Source organism: Topomyia yanbarensis, unplaced genomic scaffold, assembly GCF_030247195.1.
Source record: "Topomyia yanbarensis strain Yona2022 unplaced genomic scaffold, ASM3024719v1 HiC_scaffold_184, whole genome shotgun sequence".
Classification (NCBI taxonomy): Eukaryota; Metazoa; Arthropoda; class Insecta; order Diptera; family Culicidae; genus Topomyia; species Topomyia yanbarensis.
This window is the reverse complement of record NW_026683365.1, coordinates 1-23,202: the sequence shown is the minus strand read 5'-3', so window position 1 is coordinate 23,202 and position 23,202 is coordinate 1. Positions and strand designations below refer to the sequence as shown.

Here is a 23,202-nt window from a genome sequence, read left to right as displayed (position 1 = left end):
TTTTTACAGAACAATTTTTTTCGAATAATTTGTTACGCAATAGGGGAGGGGGGGGGGTATAGAGAAGTTTGTGATAATTTGTTACATGGGAGAGGGGGGAGTCAATTTTGGGCAATTTTCGCGTTACGTAATTTATGAACGGTCCCTAATGCCTGAAGATGTCATGATAGGGAGGGAGTGGGGGTTCTCGATAGGGTAAATTCGTGAAAAGGAAGAGCTTGTGAATATTTGATGCCAAAATTGAGAGTGTTAGTATATCAGTTCATTTCTATATTAAAATGCAACATTTGTAAAATATGTTCCTGAATTTTCATTGCAAAATAATAAAGATTGAGCGAGTGGCAATGAAATTCCGACATTTCGAAAATAAGTTTATTTGGAGGTGTACATCAAAATCTATTGGACCAATCGTTTTGAAATTTTGCACAATATTTCTTCACATAATTTTCCAAGTAACTACGCAGTTTTTTCCCTTTTTGTTCGTTTTATTTCAATTTTTCACTTTCAGTGCTTCTGTATCGATTTTGTAGGTTATTTTCGGCAAATTTAAGACTAAGAGAAACGAAAGCAATGAAAGGACGGATAGGTATTCTAGAACGAATCAATTATAAACTTAGAACGGAATACTAGGACTAGGCAGGCTCATATAGACATGATCGAAAGGAAATGTGAAGAATTCTTTGCCTTCTGCAGAGTAGGAGTTGGGCGTTGCACCCAAGTCTACCGCATGGTCTATGGTAGAACATAACTCATCATCATGCTTTACCGCCGACGGTGGCGTGCTTGTACTTGTAAGTCAAAAAACCGATTTTCGCTAGAAAATTGGTTTCTTTCTTATTGGAAAAGTAAAACTATAATTAAAAGAAAAGTTATCGTGAAAAAGAATAGTATAAAATCTCTAATCAAATGGGTCAGTACATTTTGAGTAAGGTGGACACCACAATTTTTCAAACTGCCTTTGGAAATTCATTAAATTACCGATACACGAGACCAGTTGATTCTGCGGACAACATATTAATTGATAGAAGAAAGGTATGATCGTACAATTAAGTAAATTCAATCAATTTCGTTTCTCATACATATATCCTAAGGAACATTTTTCTTCGTGTTGCGGTTAAATTTACGATTCGAGTAAACCAACTTTTCTAGTACGTTAAACCGATGTATACATATTCACTGTTAATACTAAAAAGATATGGTTTGCGCAAATTTGCGCAAAATGTCCTTGACATTCTAGAAAATCTGATGAAAAAATCTTTAAAATAAGCCTAGTCCGATATGCGAGAAAGTGTGTGCTCCCATTTGAAAATCGGGGTAAAATTAGTTTCAGTTTACCCATCCATTTTATAAGGGAAGAAAAAATCGAATAATAAGCACATTGAACTTGAACATTGAACAGTAGCGGGCAAACTCATCATCCAAACCTCCTGAAATTTAGGAAAATATTTATTTGTTTTTTTTTGTTTATTTGTTTATTTGTTTATTTGTTTATTTGTTTATTTGTTTATTTGTTTATTTGTTTATTTGTTTATTTGTTTATTTGTTTATTTGTTTATTTGTTTATTTGTTTATTTGTTTATTTGTTTATTTGTTTATTTGTTTATTTGTTTATTTGTTTATTTGTTTATTTGTTTATTTGTTTATTTGTTTATTTGTTTATTTGTTTATTTGTTTATTTGTTTATTTGTTTATTTGTTTATTTGTTTATTTGTTTATTTGTTTATTTGTTTATTTGTTTATTTGTTTATTTGTTTATTTGTTTATTTGTTTATTTGTTTATTTGTTTATTTGTTTATTTGTTTATTTGTTTATTTGTTTAGTTGTTTATTTGTTTATTTGTTTATTTGTTTATTTGTTTATTTGATTATTTGTTTATTTGTTTATTTGTTTATTTGTTTATTTGTTTATTTGTTTATTTGTTTATTTGTTTATTTGTTTATTTGCTTATTTGTTTATTCGTTTATTCGTTTATTTGTTCATGTGTTTATTTGTTTATTTATTTATATGTTTATTTGTTTAATCGTTCATTTTTTATTCCTTTATTTTTCATTTGGTTATTTGATTTTTTGCAATACATAACTTTTTGAGTCATGTCAAAATTGCCGGTGTGGCAACATTGACCAACCGCCAACACTTGATTCTGAACTTATACTTGATACTTTATACTTATCTTTCACAAAAGTAGTCGCGCTACAATCCAAAGAGGGTATACGTTATAGCTATACACATCAGCACGTACCTCTTTACTTTCGCGATGTATATGCGGGCAAAATTCATGATCCTATGCGATCACCGCCGCTGATAAGGAGGGTTATGCTAAAACGAGGGCAAGCATAACTGAAGGAAGCCAACCACTCAACCTTCGACCGACCGAGTGTTCTCAAAGCCCAGATGGCGAACGGTTGCAATGCAACCGGCATAGTCTGCTACTGAATGTTATTAGGGATAAAGGAGGACGAGAATACAAAAAAATCGCTCCTCGGGCTGGTCAGCGCTACTTGTCGGCGATTGGTGTATGATAGGAGACGAACTCGTTAAAAATGGAGTGAGGGTTATGTTTAATGCAAATTGTAAATTGTAAACTTTATAAATGTAAAATGTAATTTTCTTATTTTGACCTTAATTGAAGAAGTAAATAATCAATTTAACTTGCAGAAAATATTTTCTACACTTCTCCTGATTGTATACCAGTGAGATAGGAATATAAATTTAAGCATATCCTAATGATACGATGCAGTGAACGGCTATTGAATGGCATGAATAAATTGTTAAATACCTTTCAATTAGATATAAATTAGTACATATGTTTTTATGTTCTGTTTATGGTTACTTACCGACCGTATTATTTATTTAATCGGCTCATTCAAGTGTAAGTCATTATTTAATATCACACAGTAGTTTCACTTCTTTCGTTCAGTATAATTACTACCATCTTGCTAAGTATGTACGTGTTAATCAACAACCAACATTTGACGAAACGTTGGCAAACTTTTCGAAACTTGAAAATTGCACGAAACTTGTCCAATAGCAGCAGCAGTCTCAGTCATAACACTGTCGGCCGACAGCAGCTGGCTTATTCGGCTTTTCGCATTTAGGATATCAGACGTTTCCAAGCTGCTTATTTTCTTATCCCTTCATTCGTTTGTGTTTTAATTTTTCTTTATTTTTTTATCAAAAATTCGTTGAATTTGTGGATATGACAATGATGCAATATGTAGTGCAGCTGTTGTGTATAATTCTATCGTCTGCTTAAATATATTGCCACAGAGGAAACCGGCGGCAAAATACATTAAAAAAATGAATTGAAAAAACGCACTGCGGCAGCAGAAAAAAGTTCGCAGTTTCGGTACGTTTTCCATATGCATGTGGTATGGACTTCAGAGCAAAGTATGGCGTCTTGCTTGAGTGCTTTTCTGAATACGAGGGTTCTTCAGTGTAGCTTTCAAAGGGAATATTGACTCACCATTGCATTGTCCCTAGAGGATCTCCTGTGCTTCAAAATATGCTTCACGATGTGCAGACTATTTATTTATAAGTTTAGTTTTTTATCTATGGTCATAAAACAGTTTCGAAGAACCAAGAAAATAATTTCCTTTCTCCACCCAACGTGACAAAATGTTTCAACCGTATCAAATGAACTACTTAATAAGGGATAAACATTTATTTCATTGCAGTTCGTTAAAGTATCGTGTTTTAAATGAACACCTTGTTTTAATTCAAGTACTAGTTCGTAAAATACTTTCTAGACTGGATTTCCAGTTTCTTATCAAACCTGAATGCCAATACGCTTGGGTGCCAGCAGCAATTTCGTACGAGTTGTTCCAAAAGAGGAAAGCGTAAATTCCAAAATATGATCGGCCACGCGACCGCTTCTTCCACTTTTCACCATCATTCGGGCTGCAAGATCTCATATTCCGGCTGTCAAATCGCGCGGATAATTGCTACCTTGCATCTTATCGTACTGGACCTTGCCGAAACTGGTTCGTCTTGATAGTAACCGGCCGGCCGGTTTTCAAAGTCCGAGATATAATGGTATGCTTTACGACTACCGAAGGTGGGGAGGGCTAGCGGACATGTGTTGCAAAAGTAGGGCTTATTCACATGCATTTCTCCGTATTCTGTGCATTTTCGTGTAATCATTAAAACTACTTAAATATAGCTACGGCTTCCAGGTTCTCAACATCTGTCACTGGTCAATTCTCTTTTGATTGCATGTTTCGTCCATCGTTCATCGCTATGCGATCTCGTTTGCTGTTCGTCTTTAGTTTTTTTGTCTTTTCTGTAGTGCAAGTTTTTACTACTTTCACACACACGTTTTTTTAAGAATTGGGAAAAAAGGCTACTCGAAAAAAATATGATGCATTTTTTAACATTTGAATAATCATCAGTAGCATGGTAAGGTAAAATCTGAAGCTTGGAAAAACGCATTGAAGTAGAGTGATTTGGAGTCCATTATGTTATGCGCGCACTGAGAATAAAATTCTCAAAAAATGAAAATATAAATACAATTTAAAATAAATTCGCAAATAGATCGAAAAAGAAAGCACAGCGTACGAATTATTTCGTCAATTTCTGCGACGAAGCAATTTTACACATCATATAAAAAAATAATTTAGTTTGTTTCACTAATTGTCGAGCACTTTTTGAAATAGACATATCTAACAATGAGAGACTCTTTGTTTACTTTCTCTTTCGATTATTTTGGCATCAATATAAAACTTACCGCAAAATTTGCAGTATAGATCGGAAGATGGCGGTTTTGACTAGCATATTATACAAAGAGTTAATATGTAAACGTTGAAGCGACTGAGTAATTAACAGACGAGAAAGTAAACAACGAAAGTCTCTCATTGTCACATACGTCTATTTGAAAAAATTAAATTACTTGCCTTTTCGTCAATGCTACGATTTTTTCTTTCAAGCAACAATATTTTTGGAAGTTCACAAATTTACCTTACAATTATCAGCAATAAAAAAATTAAGAATCTTGCTTTTACTTCAAAACAGAACTGTACATTAGGGATGATCCATAAATGACGTAGCATTTTTTGAGTGATTTTTAACACCCCCCTCCCCCATCGTAGCATTTCGTCACAAAATTCTATATAACCCCCCCCCCTGATAATAACGTAGCTTGACGGTAACCCTCACCCCCCTCGTTGTCCCCGCAAAAATTAAAAAAAAATCAAAAACGATGTTAGATGAAACGGGTAAGATTGTCGTGACATCAGGTCAACCCCTATTCCCCTTTAAAAAAGCTACGTAGCATGACATGACCTCCTACCCCCCCGCCCCCTGTCGTCTCACATCATCACAAAATACAAAACTCCCCCCTCCCCCATATAATGCTACGTCATTTATGGATGGTCCATTATACAAATATGTTTTAAAATGTATTCTCCATTCTTCTAACGATATATTGTATAGGTGAGCTTGGCAGTGGTGGCGCGATTTTTTTTGCCACTCGGAGCGGAAAGTTAAATTTGCCACCCCTTTTATTGCAAACGTATCAAAAAAGTTTGATGTTTTCGCACCTTTTCTTGTTTAACAAATATGATGAAGCCGAATGCCGACTGGGCGAATACTGATTGGCTGAGCGTCATTCGGCCGAATGAGTACTTTGACCAAATGGTATTCTATTTAACTGAATAACCATAATACAGAAATCCCTAAAGTAATAAGTAATAACGAATCTGATTTTTGTTTTTGTCATAAATTGAATACTGGATATTTATTTTTGTATTTACAATATGTATAGTTATTAAATGTTCTGTAGATATTTCCCTTCTTTTAACATGAGCCGTTCTTTCTGTATGCTTTGCCTTTCTCATACAGAAAGGTTGTGCAATCACTCTAAAATCCCCCTCTTGTATATCAAATTGAATCCCTTGTTTTAAAATATTTCATAAAAAAATCTTTTGCCCCTCTCTTGTATATAGAATCTTATTTCTAGTCCTAAGATAGCTGTAAATTTTTTTCTCCTTTATAAAAAAAATCAACATTGTAACCTCCTAGTTTTAAGATATAAAACCAAAGAATTTGGTACCGCCAAGCTAACGCATTTGTGCCTAACAAATAAACGAAATGAATAAAAAAAATCACTCTAAAAATCGTTAACCTAATAGTGTTATATACCATTCGATTCAGTTAGTCGAGATCGGAAAATGTCTGTGTGCATGAATGTATTTTTTTCAAAGTACGGTCCTTCTTCCCCTCGAAACCACGTCAGGGTATTACTTCATGGGGGGCTCGTTGTACTTTCGTTGCACCTCTTTCTTCTGCTCTATCTAGGAGGCTCACTTGGTTCATGGAATGGCTCGACCTATAAGGTTTGATTAAACTCTCGCTTGCTTCTTGTCCCCGTGAGCCGTTCAGGTGTTGGTTCCTTGAGCCATTTGGCTCATGTTTCCGTGAGTCATTCAGCTCCCGGCCTTATCACGATCTACTTGGACAGTCCCCGACGGTGACTCACCCAAGGGCGAATGACCATCTGACTAAAACCCTCAATAAACAAATTACACTTACAACTCACCCTGCACCGACTGATAGTTTCCCGACGGAGGACTTTTCCCTGACACCGATACCCGCTTCCTTGAGCCAGCTTTATCGGGCGCTCCAACGACCCACTGCCAGCTATTCAACGCGGTCTACTCGATCTAATCCCCGGCGGTGGATCTAGCCTGCTCACGAGCTACCCGGTAGTGTGTCTAGGCCGGTCCGGCGATTCCGGAGAAGCCTGACGGCCGGTTCACTGGGGGTCCGACGACCCGATCCCGGTACTACGTCGTTTACTACAAAACTGGTCCCCGATGCATCGGTGGTTGACACAGTCTACACCATCGGAGAGTTCCCCGGCGGCGTAATTTCTCCCGAACCCGGATTTGTGGTTCCACGGTGACGTTCTCGCCGTAGCACATCTCTTCCGGAAGCATCCATGCCCGGACAAAAACTGCGTCAAATGGAAGTTCACCTCCCCATGCTTCTTATGTACCCAAGAAGACACATTTGGAATGAGTCGGTGGGTCCACCTTCCTTTCTCCGCGTTGTCCCACTCTTACTGTCACTAAGCCTATGAGTCCGCTCGGACCAATCTCCTTGCATTACGTGCATTTTCCCGCTGCTAGCATTCCACGTCCTCAGCCAGAGTGATGCAGATGGGAATCATCCTGGCAATTACGCATACCGTCTCCGACGACATCGTTCTATACGCACTCGCGAAACAAACAGCCATTAGGCGAAACATGCTTGTCAACTGCGTCCGGTTCCGCTTTGAGTTCAACGCAATAAAAAATGTTCAAAGGGGGAGTAAAGGAGAATTTCAAAATCGAATTTGTATTTTTGATGGAAAATGTCTTTAAAATTCATGAAACGTCGAGATTTGATGTAATCTCGAAAAATTTACCTAACGAAAATTGATTTTTTTTGGCTTTGGCACATTTTTGATTTTCTCATGTCGTCGCTGTTGTGCTATCTTATGACAAATGCTAATTTAGGGTAAACTGAGTTAGATGTTCCACATTACTTGTCTAACAAATCTCTGCAAAGTGGCGTTTCTAGAATTTTGGCATTATGCTTGGTTACTGAGATATAGCGCGAAACATGCTGAGAAATTTTTAATTTTTTGCTTCAAATGACTGTGTCTGCGAATTGGCTCAAGTTATCTTGATGCATAAAATGTTTTTATGTGTAAAACTATCTGAGAAACACAATTAGCAATGTTATTTTTGGCAACACTGTAGTCAAAAATAACTATTTTTTCTAGATTCCCTGACGCATTACCTTCAAAATGCATCTCGCCGATTGTTTATAGACCAAATGAAGTCAAAGAAAGTTAATAATTTATGATTTTTCTTCTATGGAAAATTTCCCATGCGCGATTATGACACGCCATACAAATTTTGTCATCAATACAAACCTATGACACGTGTGAGTGCGCCTTTTATTTATATTTTTAGTAAAAACTCGAAACATAGTCAAGCGATCTTCTTAATATTTGAGAGATTAATACCGAATAGATAGAAGCATCAATTGTCTTCTTTGAATTTTTTATACTATTTATAAGTTTCAAGGTATTCAATCTCAAACTTTAAAAATCATTTTTTCTCGAAATATACTAAATGGCACTTGTCATAAGATAGCACAACAGCGACGATACAGAAAGGTTACGCTATCATTCGAAACATCACCATCCCAATCCCGGCCAATTTTTTTGACTTATAGGTTTTCTGTATTTTAAGAGGGGCGTAGTTGGGGGTATGTGGTGAGGAGTTGCTCCCTACACATTACACACCACTTTCAAGCCAACAATTGTTCATATTTTAAAAACAATTTAAATTGTATCTTTCTTTCCTTCGCTTCAGGTAGAAGTTTCACCCTTTTTTCAGCGTGTGTATTGAAAACTATATTTGAAAGTTGAATTGTTTACACAATACAATTTTCCGTGTATTTTGATGAAAATTGTAAAAGGTACCTGAAAAAGGTTTAATCCAATTTTTTAAATCGAAATATCTTAATAGAGTAAAGAAATTATTGGAAAAAATTCACCATGCAGGCACCAGCATGGGGTAAATTAAAAGGACGGCAGTTTCATTGCCCTTTTTGTTATCAATTCGGAATCAATAGAGTAAAACCCAAATTGACATATCAGGCCTGATGCTACTACTCCGTTCACTTGATTGCTCCGCGATGATTGCCTTTAACAAAGATTAGAATGACTGTCTGAATCCAGGGGGGTGGTGTAAGAGTTTCAGCGTAAAAAACACTTTTTTGGCGATTTTTTTGGAACTATGCGTGAAGCGTTGAGATAATATTTCAATTAAGGGGGTATTACTCATAAAAAGTCGGAATTTTTCGTGAATAATTGAAATTTTTATTTAAAATGAGTAAACAAACCCTTTAATTGAAAATTTATCTCGAAAACTCCGGTAATGTGCTTTGGTTGTGTGATTGTGTGAGTATTTTTCTCAAGATGCGTGACACAATGACAGTACCTGAAGCTGATACAGTTAAAAATGTACCAACGTATATTGTGCATTAGACTGCCCAGTGCCCAGAAAAATTATGAATTTTTGAAAACCCATTCGGCCCACCCCTGAGTTGATTCCAAGTCCCACAACCCAATCAGAAAGACATAACAGAAAGCTATCAAATTTATATCTCATGTTGATATTTATTACTCACTGTGTTATCTTTGTGATATCCCAATCAGCAAGGCAAGCAAACATATATCAAGATTATATCTTCCGGTGATATCATTGGACTGCTAAGATGATATTAATGTACGCATATAACAATGATGTTATAATAAGTTATACATATGTTCTTTCACAATTATCTTTGAACACTAACGGTAAACTGTAAAGCGGACAAATGACCATATGGCTAAAGCTCCAATAAACAAATCAAACAATCAACTGTGAATGATTGTTACATTACACAAATAACCGTCCATTTACTAATACGCTGAAGTCTCTTTTCATGCGTCGTTATTCAACTTTTTAAAGCAAATTTTCGAAGTTTTAGATGTAACTTGTCAGTAAGGTGTTTGACTTACTTGGTTGCATTTTGATTATAAGATTATGTACTTTCTGAGACACTCAAATGACACACAATTTCGAATATGGGGCTAATGATTTCAATGCCTTTATTCATATTTTTTTGGAATCGTAAAGTTATCAACAAGATATTTTAAAGTTTATAATTTTCATATAAAAGTTATTTTGAAAAAGATGCAGGAAGTATCAAGCACTCCAGATGAAATAATAAAACGCGAATTGAAATAAAAAAGCATTTTAAAACTATTTGTTATGGTTAGGTATTTTGAGGATCTTCGAGGATCTTCAGTCCGATTTCTCCAATTTATGCGGGTTTTTCATGAACAATTAAAATTGGCCAGTTTGTGCATTCTCCGAACTACCAAAGCGTTGCATTTTTTTTAAACTTCGCATAAAAATGTTTGAGTTACTTGATTGTTATATCTTTTCATTCCTCGTAAGATAAGTTTGACATTTTACGGTTGAACTGACAATTGCTTTCAATGCGCAATTCGATGGTTTTCGTTCCTTTTAAAAAAATCATCGATCTAGCAAATTTTCGTAATAGTCAAGATACTTGATTCATTTTGTAGAAAGTTAAAACAAAATAAGGCGACCTGTTCAAATTGTTGAAATATTAATATTTGTTAGTATGCTGCATAAAGCTGGCCTAGAAATCTCTGATTATATACATATCCCAGCGGGTATTTTCGTTCGGTGTTACAATTTAAATGAATTTTAAATAATGCTTGAAGTAGCTAAAAACTTTAATGTAAAAATATTGAATAATTCCCCTTAAAATAAAATAAAATTTAGAAAGGAAAAACTATTTTAGAAAAAAATGAAATATTCTAGAATTCGTCACACCGAAGAATCCTCAACAATTTTTCAAATTTTCTGATTATCTATTATATCCGCAGTTGATAGATTGCATTTGTATTTCTGAGAATTATTAGGTTGCGATAATTGTACTGGCTTCATCTTACCCATATTAAAAGTGCTAATAACAAAACCTCTTGAAATTTCAAAAAACAATCCTCAAAACTATGGTATTTGTTTATTTGAATCTATTCGGAATCATAAATAACATTTGCCGTATTCTCTGTTAAATAATATACGTAAATTATCCACTCAATGTTACCACATCGCATCGACATTATTACTAGAAATCGTGTAAAACATGTTAACGTACAAGAGAAGTGCCGATGTGCACTATTCAGAATCTAAAAATAGCCACTTTCCTAATCTGCAAAGATACCATAAAGCTATTCAGTCTATCGTAATATAGACAGCTGTAGTAGTGAGTCTGCATGAAAACAAAGCGTATGACATAAGGAAAACAAACAGTCCTTAGGCTTTGGCAAAGTTCAATGTGTGCGTTCTGGAAGCAAGATGCATCTATAATTGTTTTGGTCTTGACGGATGCGAGGAGTATTATGCTAAAATTAAACATCAGCCGAAAGCAACGTCTTTGGTTCATGCAGGAAACATCCACATAAAACTCAGAATACCCAGGTTCAAATCGCTATAATCCACAAATAACCATCAGCGTGTTATATATTCGTAATAACCAATCAGCCAGCAGGTATGCAATAAAAAGCTTTTGCTACATGAAGCTTTTTGCTGCCAAACGAAAACGCCTTAATGTATGCTATATTTTTCTATTCTATTCTATTTTTAGATCTGCACGCTAAATTTGTTGATACTGTATAATAGGTAATACAAGCTATATTGGCTGTGGGAAAACCTAACAAAATTTGTTATAATTCTGATAGAAGCCTATCACAGGTTGTCATATTTTTGATATATACTAGAATTTCTGTTATGTTTTCTGTTATTTTACCAACTAACGAGACCAGAGTTATTACACAACTTGTTATCATAACAAAGTAACATAGTCTGTAATAATTTTGTTATTTCTTTCTGATCGGGAAGGAGTACTAGCACAAAATTTGAATCAAATCGTACAAGTCTAGCTACCGGACCAACGTGACTGAAGTTTTTATGGGATTTTTCGACAATTTACATGGAGAAAAACAACTACCTCGCATTTTCGCCGCTAGATGGCACTGTATACATCGTATTATCACTGTAAGTAAAAATAAGAAAGATAATTGAAACTGTCTGCAACTTTGTCGAAGACTACTAGTCAATCCGGCTTTGTTAAAAGAAGTTATTAAACTTTTAACGACGTGATGTCTGAGTTAGTTTTGCTTAGGGCCTAGCAGAGCATGGTTGTGTATCACTACTCAATTCCAACGAACTATACAATTTTGTGAAATAATGGATAGATTTAGCTCAATAGTATGTTTAGAAGAAATTTAGTACATAATACGAGCTATGTTTTGGTTAGAAAATTTTAGTACAAGCTGTGACCGCGTAGAGGACGCCAACACTAACTTTTCATAGAAGAGAGATAGAATATCAAGATGTTCGGAAGAATTATTGCAAAATTCCTGTTCTACAACATTGTGGAAGACACCTAATTTCTATCTCTCTCCGTTGAAAAGTTAGTTTTGGCGCCCTCTATGCGGTAACATGTGGAACTAAAATGTTCTAACTAACACATGACTCATATTATTTATTATAACACTTCTGAACATACTATTGAGCTAAACCTAACCATTATTTAACAAAAATGTTTAGTTCATGCGTATCGAATACTGATACACAACCAGGCACTGCTAGGACCTATAAAAAACTGAAACAGACATCACTTCGCTAAAAGTTTAATAACTTGTCTGTAATTGAAAGTTGCCATATGAAAAACACCCATCATGCAGTCAACAAGAGGACAGACACGGACATTTACATACAGCATATGGTGGTATACTGCACACGATACACACGAGAAAGACGAAGAGAGAACCAAAACAAACCAGACACACAAACACTAGTCTTGCTGCCGAGAGTTTTATAGCCACTCATAAAACTTAGATTGCACTTGTAGCGTACTATAAAACTTCAATTGTTACTTGGGAATCCATTGTTGTACAACAACAGATCTGACAACAAAACAACAATTATCGGTAAAATTTATGCCACAATGTTATACAGTAATTTTCACATCAATAAACTTTTAGAATCCTTGAAAAAGGTCTCAAACGGACCGAAACGTCGGATGAAGACAAAATAGTTTGTTTTTGCTTAAAAATTAGACTGCAAAGCCATACACCTAACCTAAAAATTGGTCGACTCCAGTTCAAAAATTCTTTTAACAAAGCCGAATTGACTATCAGTCTTCGACAAAGTTGTAGACCATCCAATTATCTTTCTTATTTTCACTTACAGTGATAATACTCCTGGTGGGACTAGGAATCGACTCAGGGGTGGGCCGATAGGGGTCATTTTTTTCTTGTCACTCTATTAAGCATGGATTGAATTGCCTCAAAGTCGAAGTCGCCAGAATTTCGGAAACACTGTTGGTTCCCGAGAACCACCAGTTGTTGACTAGCAGTTTCAGCAGCATAATTCGTTACATAAAGGTATATGGCAACCATTATTGCGCTAGTTTAGCAACCCAAAAAGCGCACGTGTAAAAGCCTTTGCTTATGCAACTAATCGCTGTCGTTGCTTGTTACAAGTACTGCTTGGGTTGTCCCGTACGTCGAACGAATTAATCAGCATCCACATCATTCAACGCCAGTAACCACACCAAAACTGTTGGACGGGACCAAATTAAATATGGATTCAAAAAGCATTGAACACACAGGCTGGGAAAATGATAATGCTTTCTCGCTTTTTTCTAACGAACATTGATGGACGCGTCTCGAAAAATGAAATATCTGTTCGTGTCACTCGTTAATTAGACCTTGAATCACCGGACGAAGTTAAAACAAAGAAATTAGTACCGAAATGGAAATATTGTAGCAAATTCAATTACGCTTCGTTTAAAGTGACAATGAATGAAAAATGGAAACAAATCGCTTTACAAACAATGTCTTGACTACGGGGAGTGAGAATTTGATGAAAATATGCTTTTATTTTATTTTTTATATATGAATATTTGTCTGAGCTGTGACTATTATTATTATTCAATTGTACGCCTCATATTATGCTGTAAGTGTTATTATTTGATTTCGATAAAATTGATTTAATACTGTTTATTTGTACCCTAATTTTAAGTAAAATTCAATCCGATCATAATAGGTCAGTTGAATTTAATAAATAAATAAATAAACAAAAGCAATTTGAATTCCAAAGAATAGGCCGTGGAAGTATAGCCTAGAAGAGTTAATCTTATCTGGGTAATGGAGTATTCTGACAGATTTCGTTATTTCTACATGTAATGTGGACAAATAATTATGATAAATAAAGTGAAATATTATAGATCAAAGAAAATATTTCCTTTGTTTCATATCGGAATTTTTGTTAGACTACAAGAAATAATAACGACTATCGAAGGGAAATACAAGGTAATGATAACCTAATGCAAGGGCATGTTAGCAAAAACGAAACTTGAAATCAGATACAAAAATACAAACGCGGTGAATTTTCAGTACCTATTGTCGCGTGATCATTGACACTAGTCAGATTAAAGTCGTCTTAGGACTGGTTTTTGATGAACTATTGATTTTTACTGTAGTGTTTTCACGCTTAGATCGGTTCGCACCCTCTCATTCTGCTACTATAAACAGATGGTTGATAGCACCCAGTCGTTGCCGGTCTAAGTACCAAATGTCACCCATATAGTTAGACTTGCGTGGAGGCATGAGAGAGTAGACTTGTGAGAACTATGTTATATCGTTTGACGACCCTTCGCATTTCACCACTAGGTAATAATACACTTACTATTAGCACGCTAACTTTTGATTGGCCCCACAAAGTAGAAACCTGCTTAAAAATCAGCCAAATATGGATAGAAGAATGCAGCTTTTCGGAGTAGCAGCTGGATATCGTTTCTTCTAACAAGAGCGATTATCATATCATTTTCAATCTAAGGCCAACCGAATGTCTAAAATTTAGCGCTGCTCGGCAGGTGCCAACAATATGTAGGAGATTCATATCGACAACCAATCACTCCTGAATGCTTCGCTGGGGTATCTACCATAGCAACTATACTCACTTCAAAGGTAAAGAACGCTACTTGAGCCATCGAGGTACATCTGCCGGTTGCTCGAAGGAAATTTATCTGTAGGCGACATTTTCGATGCAACGAAGCAAAATAAACAGGTTGTCTGCGTGCCCCACATGTCGAGCTGGTTTTGCGCTCTCTTGAACCAAAACACTGCCAAATATTTGATTACCAGTTGCTTCAGTTTGGCTCCCTCGGTGAGATTGTAGACTGGGGAGAGGACCAGGCTTTAAACAACCCGAACCAAACGGCAGGTGCGTTGTTGTTATTTTGGTATTAATTTTCATATCTTCTGCTTTCGGATTGAAATTCTGTGTGGTGCAACAACGTGAGCAGGTTGTAAAGCGTTCAAGAGTAAACACGTTCGTTCTGTTTTATTTAGTTGAGTTAGAAATATTCACCTGCAATGTTCTACTAATTTCGATCAAAGATAACGAAAGGGTGGTAAATATTTTCGTGGCACGCGCAAAGCAAATTGTTCAAACTATCGTGATTTACAATATCGTAATAAAAGATTCATTCCGTTTGCTTCGAACAAAACACTTGATAGCTTCTAGATCACCAAGAGTAGCAATCTTTTATAATAATAACTAATTTTTCCCAAATTTGTGGTTTTCAAGCCCAGCGAACAGTTGTTATTCAATAGTAAAACAAGTGATCAATGCAATGAACAGTGTTTTTTGCCAAAATCGTGCAATCTATTAATTACGCCTAAATCGTTAAATTTGGATCAATGATGTCTGCGGTAGGAATTCGTCGACACTATAAGCCCTTTCATGTAGTGTTGTTATTTTAATGATTAATCTCATTAAAGGCGAGATATATCTATCAACTTTTTTGCAAACGTATATTTTAAAATGATGTCTTCGGCAAAGTTGTAGAGCAACTTTGCCAACAACTTTGCTGAAGACTCAAAGTCTTTATTTCCGATATCTTCGACATTATTGCTGGTTGTTCGTGAATGATCCCTTTAAAACCAAATCATTAATATAACTTTTGAAATAACATTCTCACAAGTTAGAGATGTTCAGTAAAATGCTTTCAATTATCAAAATGAAAAACTTTCTATATTCCAACAATGACGTATCTCGTGTATGTTCAAAGTAATTTGGATTATTTTGAAAAATAACGAGTATTAATTGGCTGGTTACGGGATAACGGCTGAGATTGTGTCAATAGTGTCATATCCTATAAGTGAGATTTTTCAACATTTTTTTTAGTAGAAGAAATGATCTAACGTCTTTGGAATAATTGTGTAGAATGCTTTTACGAATATCTTTGCTGAATACAAGAAGTCTCTTTTTAAATATTTAAGAGGTTATAACTCGTTATATTTGAATGATCCAAAAAAATATTTTTAGTGCTCAGAGCTCCATTGTCGGTCCAACTTTTTCGAATGGGATGTACGATGGGGTCTTGACACTGCGGCTGCCCAGGAAATTGATGGTTTCGCGGAAGACGTGTCACTAGCGGTGATAAGTGAGACGCTAGATGGAGTGAAGTCGGTGTTGGTGACGGAGACAATATACGCGATCGAGAACTGGATGAACGGGGTCAAGCTGCAGATAGCTCACCACAAGACGGAGGTGCTGTTGATCAGTAACTGCAAAGCCGTTCAGAGGATGCAGATCGACGTCGGAGGGCACGTGATAGGGTTGTGGTACCGGTAATACCGGTACCGAAAATCCCGGGAATACCGACCCATTTTTGGAACCGTAATACCGGTACTGAACAAAAGCCAGTACCGGTATTTTCGGTACTATACAATTTTTTATGACAAATATGTTAACTCTGCAGGGGGATCTGTTTCAAAATATCGGTCTGCAATATAACGTTTAATTATCCTTCTAGATAAATCGTTGAGATAACACCTTTGTGTGGGAATGAGGTTGGGCCATCATCATAATAATTCTAGAAGTTAAAGTTTTATTTTATTATTTATTTATCTATAAAAGAACGAACAGCGATTTAGTAGCTAACAGTTTTAGACTTGGTGAACTGCTTCAAATGGGGCGATTTGTAATTATTGGTGATTGGAAAATTCAGCAAAACTCCATAGTTTACAAGAAAATAAGGACCCTTGATATGCATTAGAGAATAGTAGGCAAACGACATAAACGTCGGAACCAATTTTCAGAAAAACAAGAGAGAAAATGCGATTAACCTGCTCGGATTTACTGCCATTCTCGCTTTGATTTACTGCTGTTAATAGGGTTTTATACATTTACCATCTGTTCAAATCGACGAAAGTCGCACCACTTAGCAGTTATTGATTTCAAAGTGGCCTAGATTTCGAAATAAAAGAAGGTGCCCTACACGAAAAATATCTTCTGTGAAATAAGTCTAGCCACTCCGAAGCAATTAAAACAATAAACATGTTTTTTGATCAGCACAAATCAATCATCTGAGAATAAGATCAATTTGGGCATTCAATTTCAGTTTGAAGCTTTTTTCGATTTTTTTTTAAATATTCGAGTACCAGTACTTTACCGGTACTGAGGGCTTCAGTACCGTAGTACCGGTTCTCGCCAAAAAGGGTCGGTACTGCGAACCCTAGCACGTGATTGCATCGATGCGTGCACTGAAGCAATTGAGAGTGATAATCGACGACCGGTTGAGTTTCATCAACTACGTCGACAACGCATGCGAAAAGTCGGCAATGGCAACGAACGCAATAGCGATGATCATGCCAGACGTCAGCGCCCCGAGAAGCAGCACGAGACGTCTGCTATCTAGTGTTTCGTCATCGATACTGCGATATGGCGTTCCTGGCTGGGGTGGGAGTGCAGTGCTGAAAACCAAGCGGAACCACGAAAGCTGAACAGGACGTTCCGGCTGACGGCCTTACGAGTCGTCAACGAGTGCAGAACAATATCAGTATACGTTATCACCTGGATGATCACCATTTGCATCGCTCGACGGAGGATATAGAGTGCTACAATAGAAGGAACACCAGAAACGTAAGGAAGATGGTGAGAATCGATTCGATGACGACGTGGCAGTAGGAATGGGATAATACGGAGAAAGGAAGGGAGACCTACCGGCCAATTCCAATCCAGTTGACGTGGGTCAATAGAAAGCATGGAGAGGTGAACTTTTACCTGATATCGCGTCACGGCTGCTTCTGGAAGTATTTTCATCGCTTCGATACGCAACATCATCATTGTGCCCGGAGTGTGAGAACGTCTAGGAAACACCGGAGATGTGATCTTCGAATATCCGAGGCTAGAAGCGACGCACAAGGAGCTGCTCTAAACGACAGGACTGGATATCAACCCGGATAATGTAAACGTAAACACATCGAACCTGGTCAACAGAGTGGTGATTCTGATCATAATCGCCTTACAACGGAAATGGCGTGATGAGCAACGAGCAACGGTTTCGGGAGAGTAATCACCGCCGGAAAACTTCGTAGGATTAGGATAGATTCACCGCCGAGGATTAGTTGAGTAGGCTGCGACGCACCACCGAGTATGGGTAGTCGGGACGCCACGCTCCATCCGAAATCGCCGAACTGACCTCGGCACCTAGCTCATTGGCTCAGTTTCGGAAGAACTTCGCTCGCCATAGAAGTCTCCGTCCGAGTAGGCCAGTTCCATCGTTGGGGCTAGATTGTCCAAACCGTTCTCAGAGTTGTTTTTGTAAATTTGCATAAATGACGTAGCATTTTGGCGGGCAGGGGGGTACCTGCTGTGCTAATCATTCACATATAACATATAATATATTCAACTATTACCCGATGAATGAAACCACAAAAAGTTTATCTAGTTTTTCCAGTGAAATTAACGTGCTTCATAAATAACAAATTCTCTGTCTCTGCTGAACAGCTTACATACTCCAATAATTCAATCTTTTTTATATTGTCACGAGGCATCAATTAGTTAATTCCCTTTTCCAAATTTACAGAGTATGTGATACCCGGAAAATGAGTCTTCCGATCATCGAATTCCTGCGGCTCTTTTATTGAACTCGCGAAACAATTCAAACACGAGGCAAATTAGGTATCATCAAAGCGGCACACAATTAAATACAGATGGATAAAGCATCCCTTCGGACCCTGGTGCTATTACGCGTCGTCTTCGACTGGTTTTCTGATACAGTTATTTAGTAGCGTTGAATTCGCTCGCTTCCGCCAATCTTCATTGTACTACTCTGTCTCAGCTTGGTGTTGCGCTAAAAAGAAGCCATTTGCACCATAAAACCAGAAATATAATTAACTCATTTGAAGAAACATTCGGAGGCTGCTTTTTAGTAGGTATTCGAGTTTCGTTATTGAACCACTTTCTGTGGCAGCAGGAGCTGGAAAAATTCCAAAGTTTTTCTTCATATGTTCGGCTTGCATTGACTGGTGAAAGTAACTGGCTTTCGAATTATATAATTTTTAGTATAGACAGGATAACTATGGTCTAATTCATCTTAGCTCCTCTATTCATCCCATCTATTTGAAAACATTAGTTGGAGCAGCGTCTGCTATCTCTATTTAGGTAGCTTAAATGGTAGGATAAATGAGAAAACTACTATTTTCACCTGAAATAAATTATTAAAAAATTCATAACATTAATACCAAAATTTTGATGATAAAATGGAATCGTTCAAGAACACGGCAGTAAAATTACGAACAAGCTAAAAAAAAATTTTGAGATCGGTTGAAAACTTTTTCGGCAATCGGGAAAACATAATTTCGAGATATTCGCGTTTAAAATTTCAAGTATAAGCCACGTCTCCGTAAGGGATCAAGATGAAAAATGCTATAACCTTACGTCTACTGCTCCGATCTCTATAAAAAATTGAAATAACATTCTTAAGAACCTGAACTTTACGATAGAAAAATATGTAAAATATTTGAAAGTTATTTGTGATATAGTTGGTCCACCAGGCCCACCCTACAACGATCATCAGTTCACTGACGATCGCGAGAGTACGGGAGCTCACTCTCGCACTATCACTTGATAATACTATCAGCGTAGTAGTAGTAATAGAAGCAAAGGTACGAGGGTAAAAATCTATTGGTTCGATAACACAGTTTTAGTTCGAATAAAGCAGTCGTTTGGATCGCATGTCTTTGCACCGCTAGAAGATCACCTTTTTAAAATAAAGTTCCTTTGCTATTAACGCGTGAGTTTAGTTCGATCACCGAGAAAAGAACAACCAGTGATTTTATATCGGAGAAGAAATTTACACATGGTCCTTCGATCCGGATTACTCCGCAAAGGGTCCGGTGGTCGAAATTTCCGTGAACAGTGAAGGTGCACAAAACGGTGGTGTGATCGCCGCCATTGTCAAAAATCGTCGACGGCAGACAAAGAAGCTTCATCTGAACATCGTGGCCGTGTTAAATATAGCGCCAGGCATTGCATGAACGTTTGGAATTTCATGGGCGATTGGAATTGCATGGGACCAATCCGCATTACATAGGAAATTCAGCCATCGGCAGCAAAATTCACAGATAAGTAGCTAAAGGTTCAGGTTTGTCTGGGGTGGTGTTCTGAATGCATAGACTTTTCTACGGCTCATGTACGTACACGGCACAGGACACAAATACTACATCACAAGCTGGTGGAAAATAATAAACAAAGACGGCAAAAGTAAATGGGATTGTTTTCAACCAGGATACTTCATTAGTGTTCGTGAGACCGGTCGCAAAGAACTCAATGGTCAGACGTCCGCCATTGCAAAGGTGAGATTCACACATGGCGATAATCTGCTCTTGTGATAAATAAAGGAATGTAAATTGCACGTTATGCGTTTCATTGATGAAAGGAAATATTGGGTTTGGGTGTGATGATTATTTGAGTTAAGTTTCTATTGTTGGTTGGATTATTTTGAGAGTTTTTTCAATTCTGTGATTGTCTGTCAGTCGGTGAGTTCTGTCAATTTGAGAGCGGTTTTCGGTTATATCAGTCGGTCGGTCAAATTGTGAATAGTGCGGTGTGATTAGAAAGGTGCAAAATGTCTAATGACGAGCTGCGACGACTGTCCAAGCAAGAACGGCAATTGCGAAATGTGATGGACGTAATGAAGGACTTCGTTCGAAACTACCAAGAGCACCTCGATAAGGGATCTTTGGCAGCACGAATTCAAAAACTTGATGAAATTTACGATTTATTCTGTGAAGTTCGAATGCGCATCGACCTGATATTGGAGGATACAGACTTTGACGAAGATTTCGTGGATCCTGATGAATCTGAAGAAGATCATGCGGTTAGGACGGCAAGAACGAAGGCAAAGAAGGTGAAAGAGAATGAAAAGGTTCTAAAAGACTTCATCAACGAGTACTTCGCAATAAAGCAATCGATGCTTTATTTCCGGATCGAGTTCCAGTGTGGTGCCTGTCGAATCAACCAACCAGCAGGGATCTTCTCTATCAATGATGCGTGTAAAACTCCCAGAGCTGAAGCTTCCTACATTCGGTGGACACTTGAGAGATTGGATCACCTTCAGGGACACCTTTAAGAATCTGATTTCAGACAACGCACAGCTCACTGAGATTGACAAGTTCACCTACCTTCGCACGTCTTTGTCAGGAAAAGCTCTGCAAGAAATTGGATCGATAGAACTGTCAGCGGCGAACTATTCGATAGCTTGGAAGTTGTTGGAGTCCCGGTATGAAAACAAAAAACTTCTTGTAAAATCTCATCTCGATGCGCTGCTATCGATCGAGCCTATGAAAAGGGAGAGTTTTGAATCATTGAACCATGTGATAAATGATTTCGATAAGCATTTGCAGATGCTGCACAAGCTGGGTGAAAATATATTCGGATGGAGTACAATATTGGCACATATACTAGCGAGTAAGCTGGACACAACAACACTACGCTTGTGGGAAACAGAACATCGATCACGAGAAGTGCCCAGATTTACCGCCATGTTGGAGTTTCTTAAAAACCACTGTATTGTTCTACAATCCGTTACTCCCGAACGATCCAGTTCCCAGCAACATGATCCCAAGAAGACATCACGGGCGTTCAATAGCTATGCGGGGTCAACTCAAACAGCATGTCCATTCTGCGGCGAGTCTCAACATCAATGTTTCCAGTGTAAGAAGTTCAAACCCATGAAGATAGAGGAGAGAAGAAACGCGGTGAAAACTGGTCGACTGTGCTTTAACTGCCTATCTCTAGGTCACATTTCCAAATCATGCTCTCGCAGTTCCTGTCGATTGTGTGGACAATGACACCACACGATGCTGCATCAAGGTTCAAGCCAGACTGGAAGCAATTCATCAGCTGCACAATCGAATAAGCTACCGCAATCGCAGCCGAACTCGCAAAACCCACATTCGATCCAGACACCCTCAACCTCATACACACAGAAACCAACACAAACTCTTCAACAACCATCCAATCAACCCAACACAAATTCTTTCTCAGTTGCTACTTCAAGTAGACAAGTTCAAACGCCACCCAATACAGACACAACCACAAGCCACAACGCAGTCCTCTCCGCTAGTGAAACCAAGGCATCACGAACGGTCCTGCTTGCAACCGCACTCGTGATACTTGAAGACCATTATGGAAATTTTACCCTAGCTAGAGCTTTGCTTGATAGCGGCTCTCAGTTATGTTTCATGTCAGAAAATCTGTCGCAACAGATTAGGTTCAAACGATCTCGAGAAATTCTTTCGATAAGTGGAATTGGACAAGCCACGAAGAAATGTAAACAGTCTGTCGTTGCTCGTATTCGATCCCGAGTATCTGGTTTTGTGGAGGAGGAGACCTTCTACGTGCTACCACAAGTCACTCAGGACCTGCCAACCACGAAGATCAATACTAGCAGTTTGGCACTTCCCCAAGGAGTGATTTTAACCGATCCGAATTACTTTGAGCCAGGATCGATTGATATAATAATCGGGGCTGGATTATTCTTCGACGCGTTCACAGCGGATAAGTTCAAGCTCGGAGAAGACGGTCCTGCTATGCAAAATACAGAGTTCGGATGGATAATCTGTGGTAGAATTCAAAATGAATCGAACCACTTCAGGCGTGCGGTAGCAAGTGCATGTAGCGAATGAGTTGATGACTTGTTAACCAAATTCTGGGAGCTAGAAACCTGCCGTTCTAATAGTATCCATTCCGTTGAGGAATCCGCCTGTGAAGTCTACTTCGACCGCACAACTGTGCGTGATTCTAACGGGCGGTTCGCCGTTTCGTTGACCAAGATAGATTACCTTATTGCTCGGCTTGGTGATTCAAAAAACACAGCACTCAAGCGCTTCCTTGCCTTGGAAAGGCGCCTAGTAGGTGATGCTGATACCAAATTGATGTATACCCAGTTCATCGAGGAGTATCATTGCCTCGGCCACATGAGGGTCTACAATGCAGCAGTACTATATTCCACATCATTGTGTACTCAAACCTGACAGTACGACCACCAAGTTCCGCGTGGTGTTCGATGCTTCGTGCTCGACTAGTAGCGGAATTTCCTTAAACGATGCGCTAATGGTAGGACCGACTGTGCAGGATGATCTCGTTTCAATAGTCATGCGGTTCCGGCTTCACCGATATGCAGTAGTCGCAGACATTGAGAAAATGTATCGGATGGTGCAAGTCCAATCCAGCGATTGTAGGTTACAAAGCATTTTCTGGAGAAACATTC

At 37.7% G+C, this 23,202-nt stretch overlaps 1 protein-coding gene across 1 annotated transcript; it reads left to right on the top strand.

The window, feature by feature from the left end:
* The first annotated feature begins 20,556 nt into the window (after nucleotides 1-20,556).
* LOC131694882 (uncharacterized) lies at nucleotides 20,557-21,781 on the top strand. Its single transcript, XM_058983400.1, has 2 exons — nucleotides 20,557-20,879; nucleotides 20,929-21,781. Exons 1-2 carry the CDS (start codon nucleotides 20,557-20,559, stop codon nucleotides 21,779-21,781), a joined length of 1,176 nt encoding a protein of 391 aa, XP_058839383.1.
* Nucleotides 21,782-23,202: the final 1,421 nt, after the last annotated feature.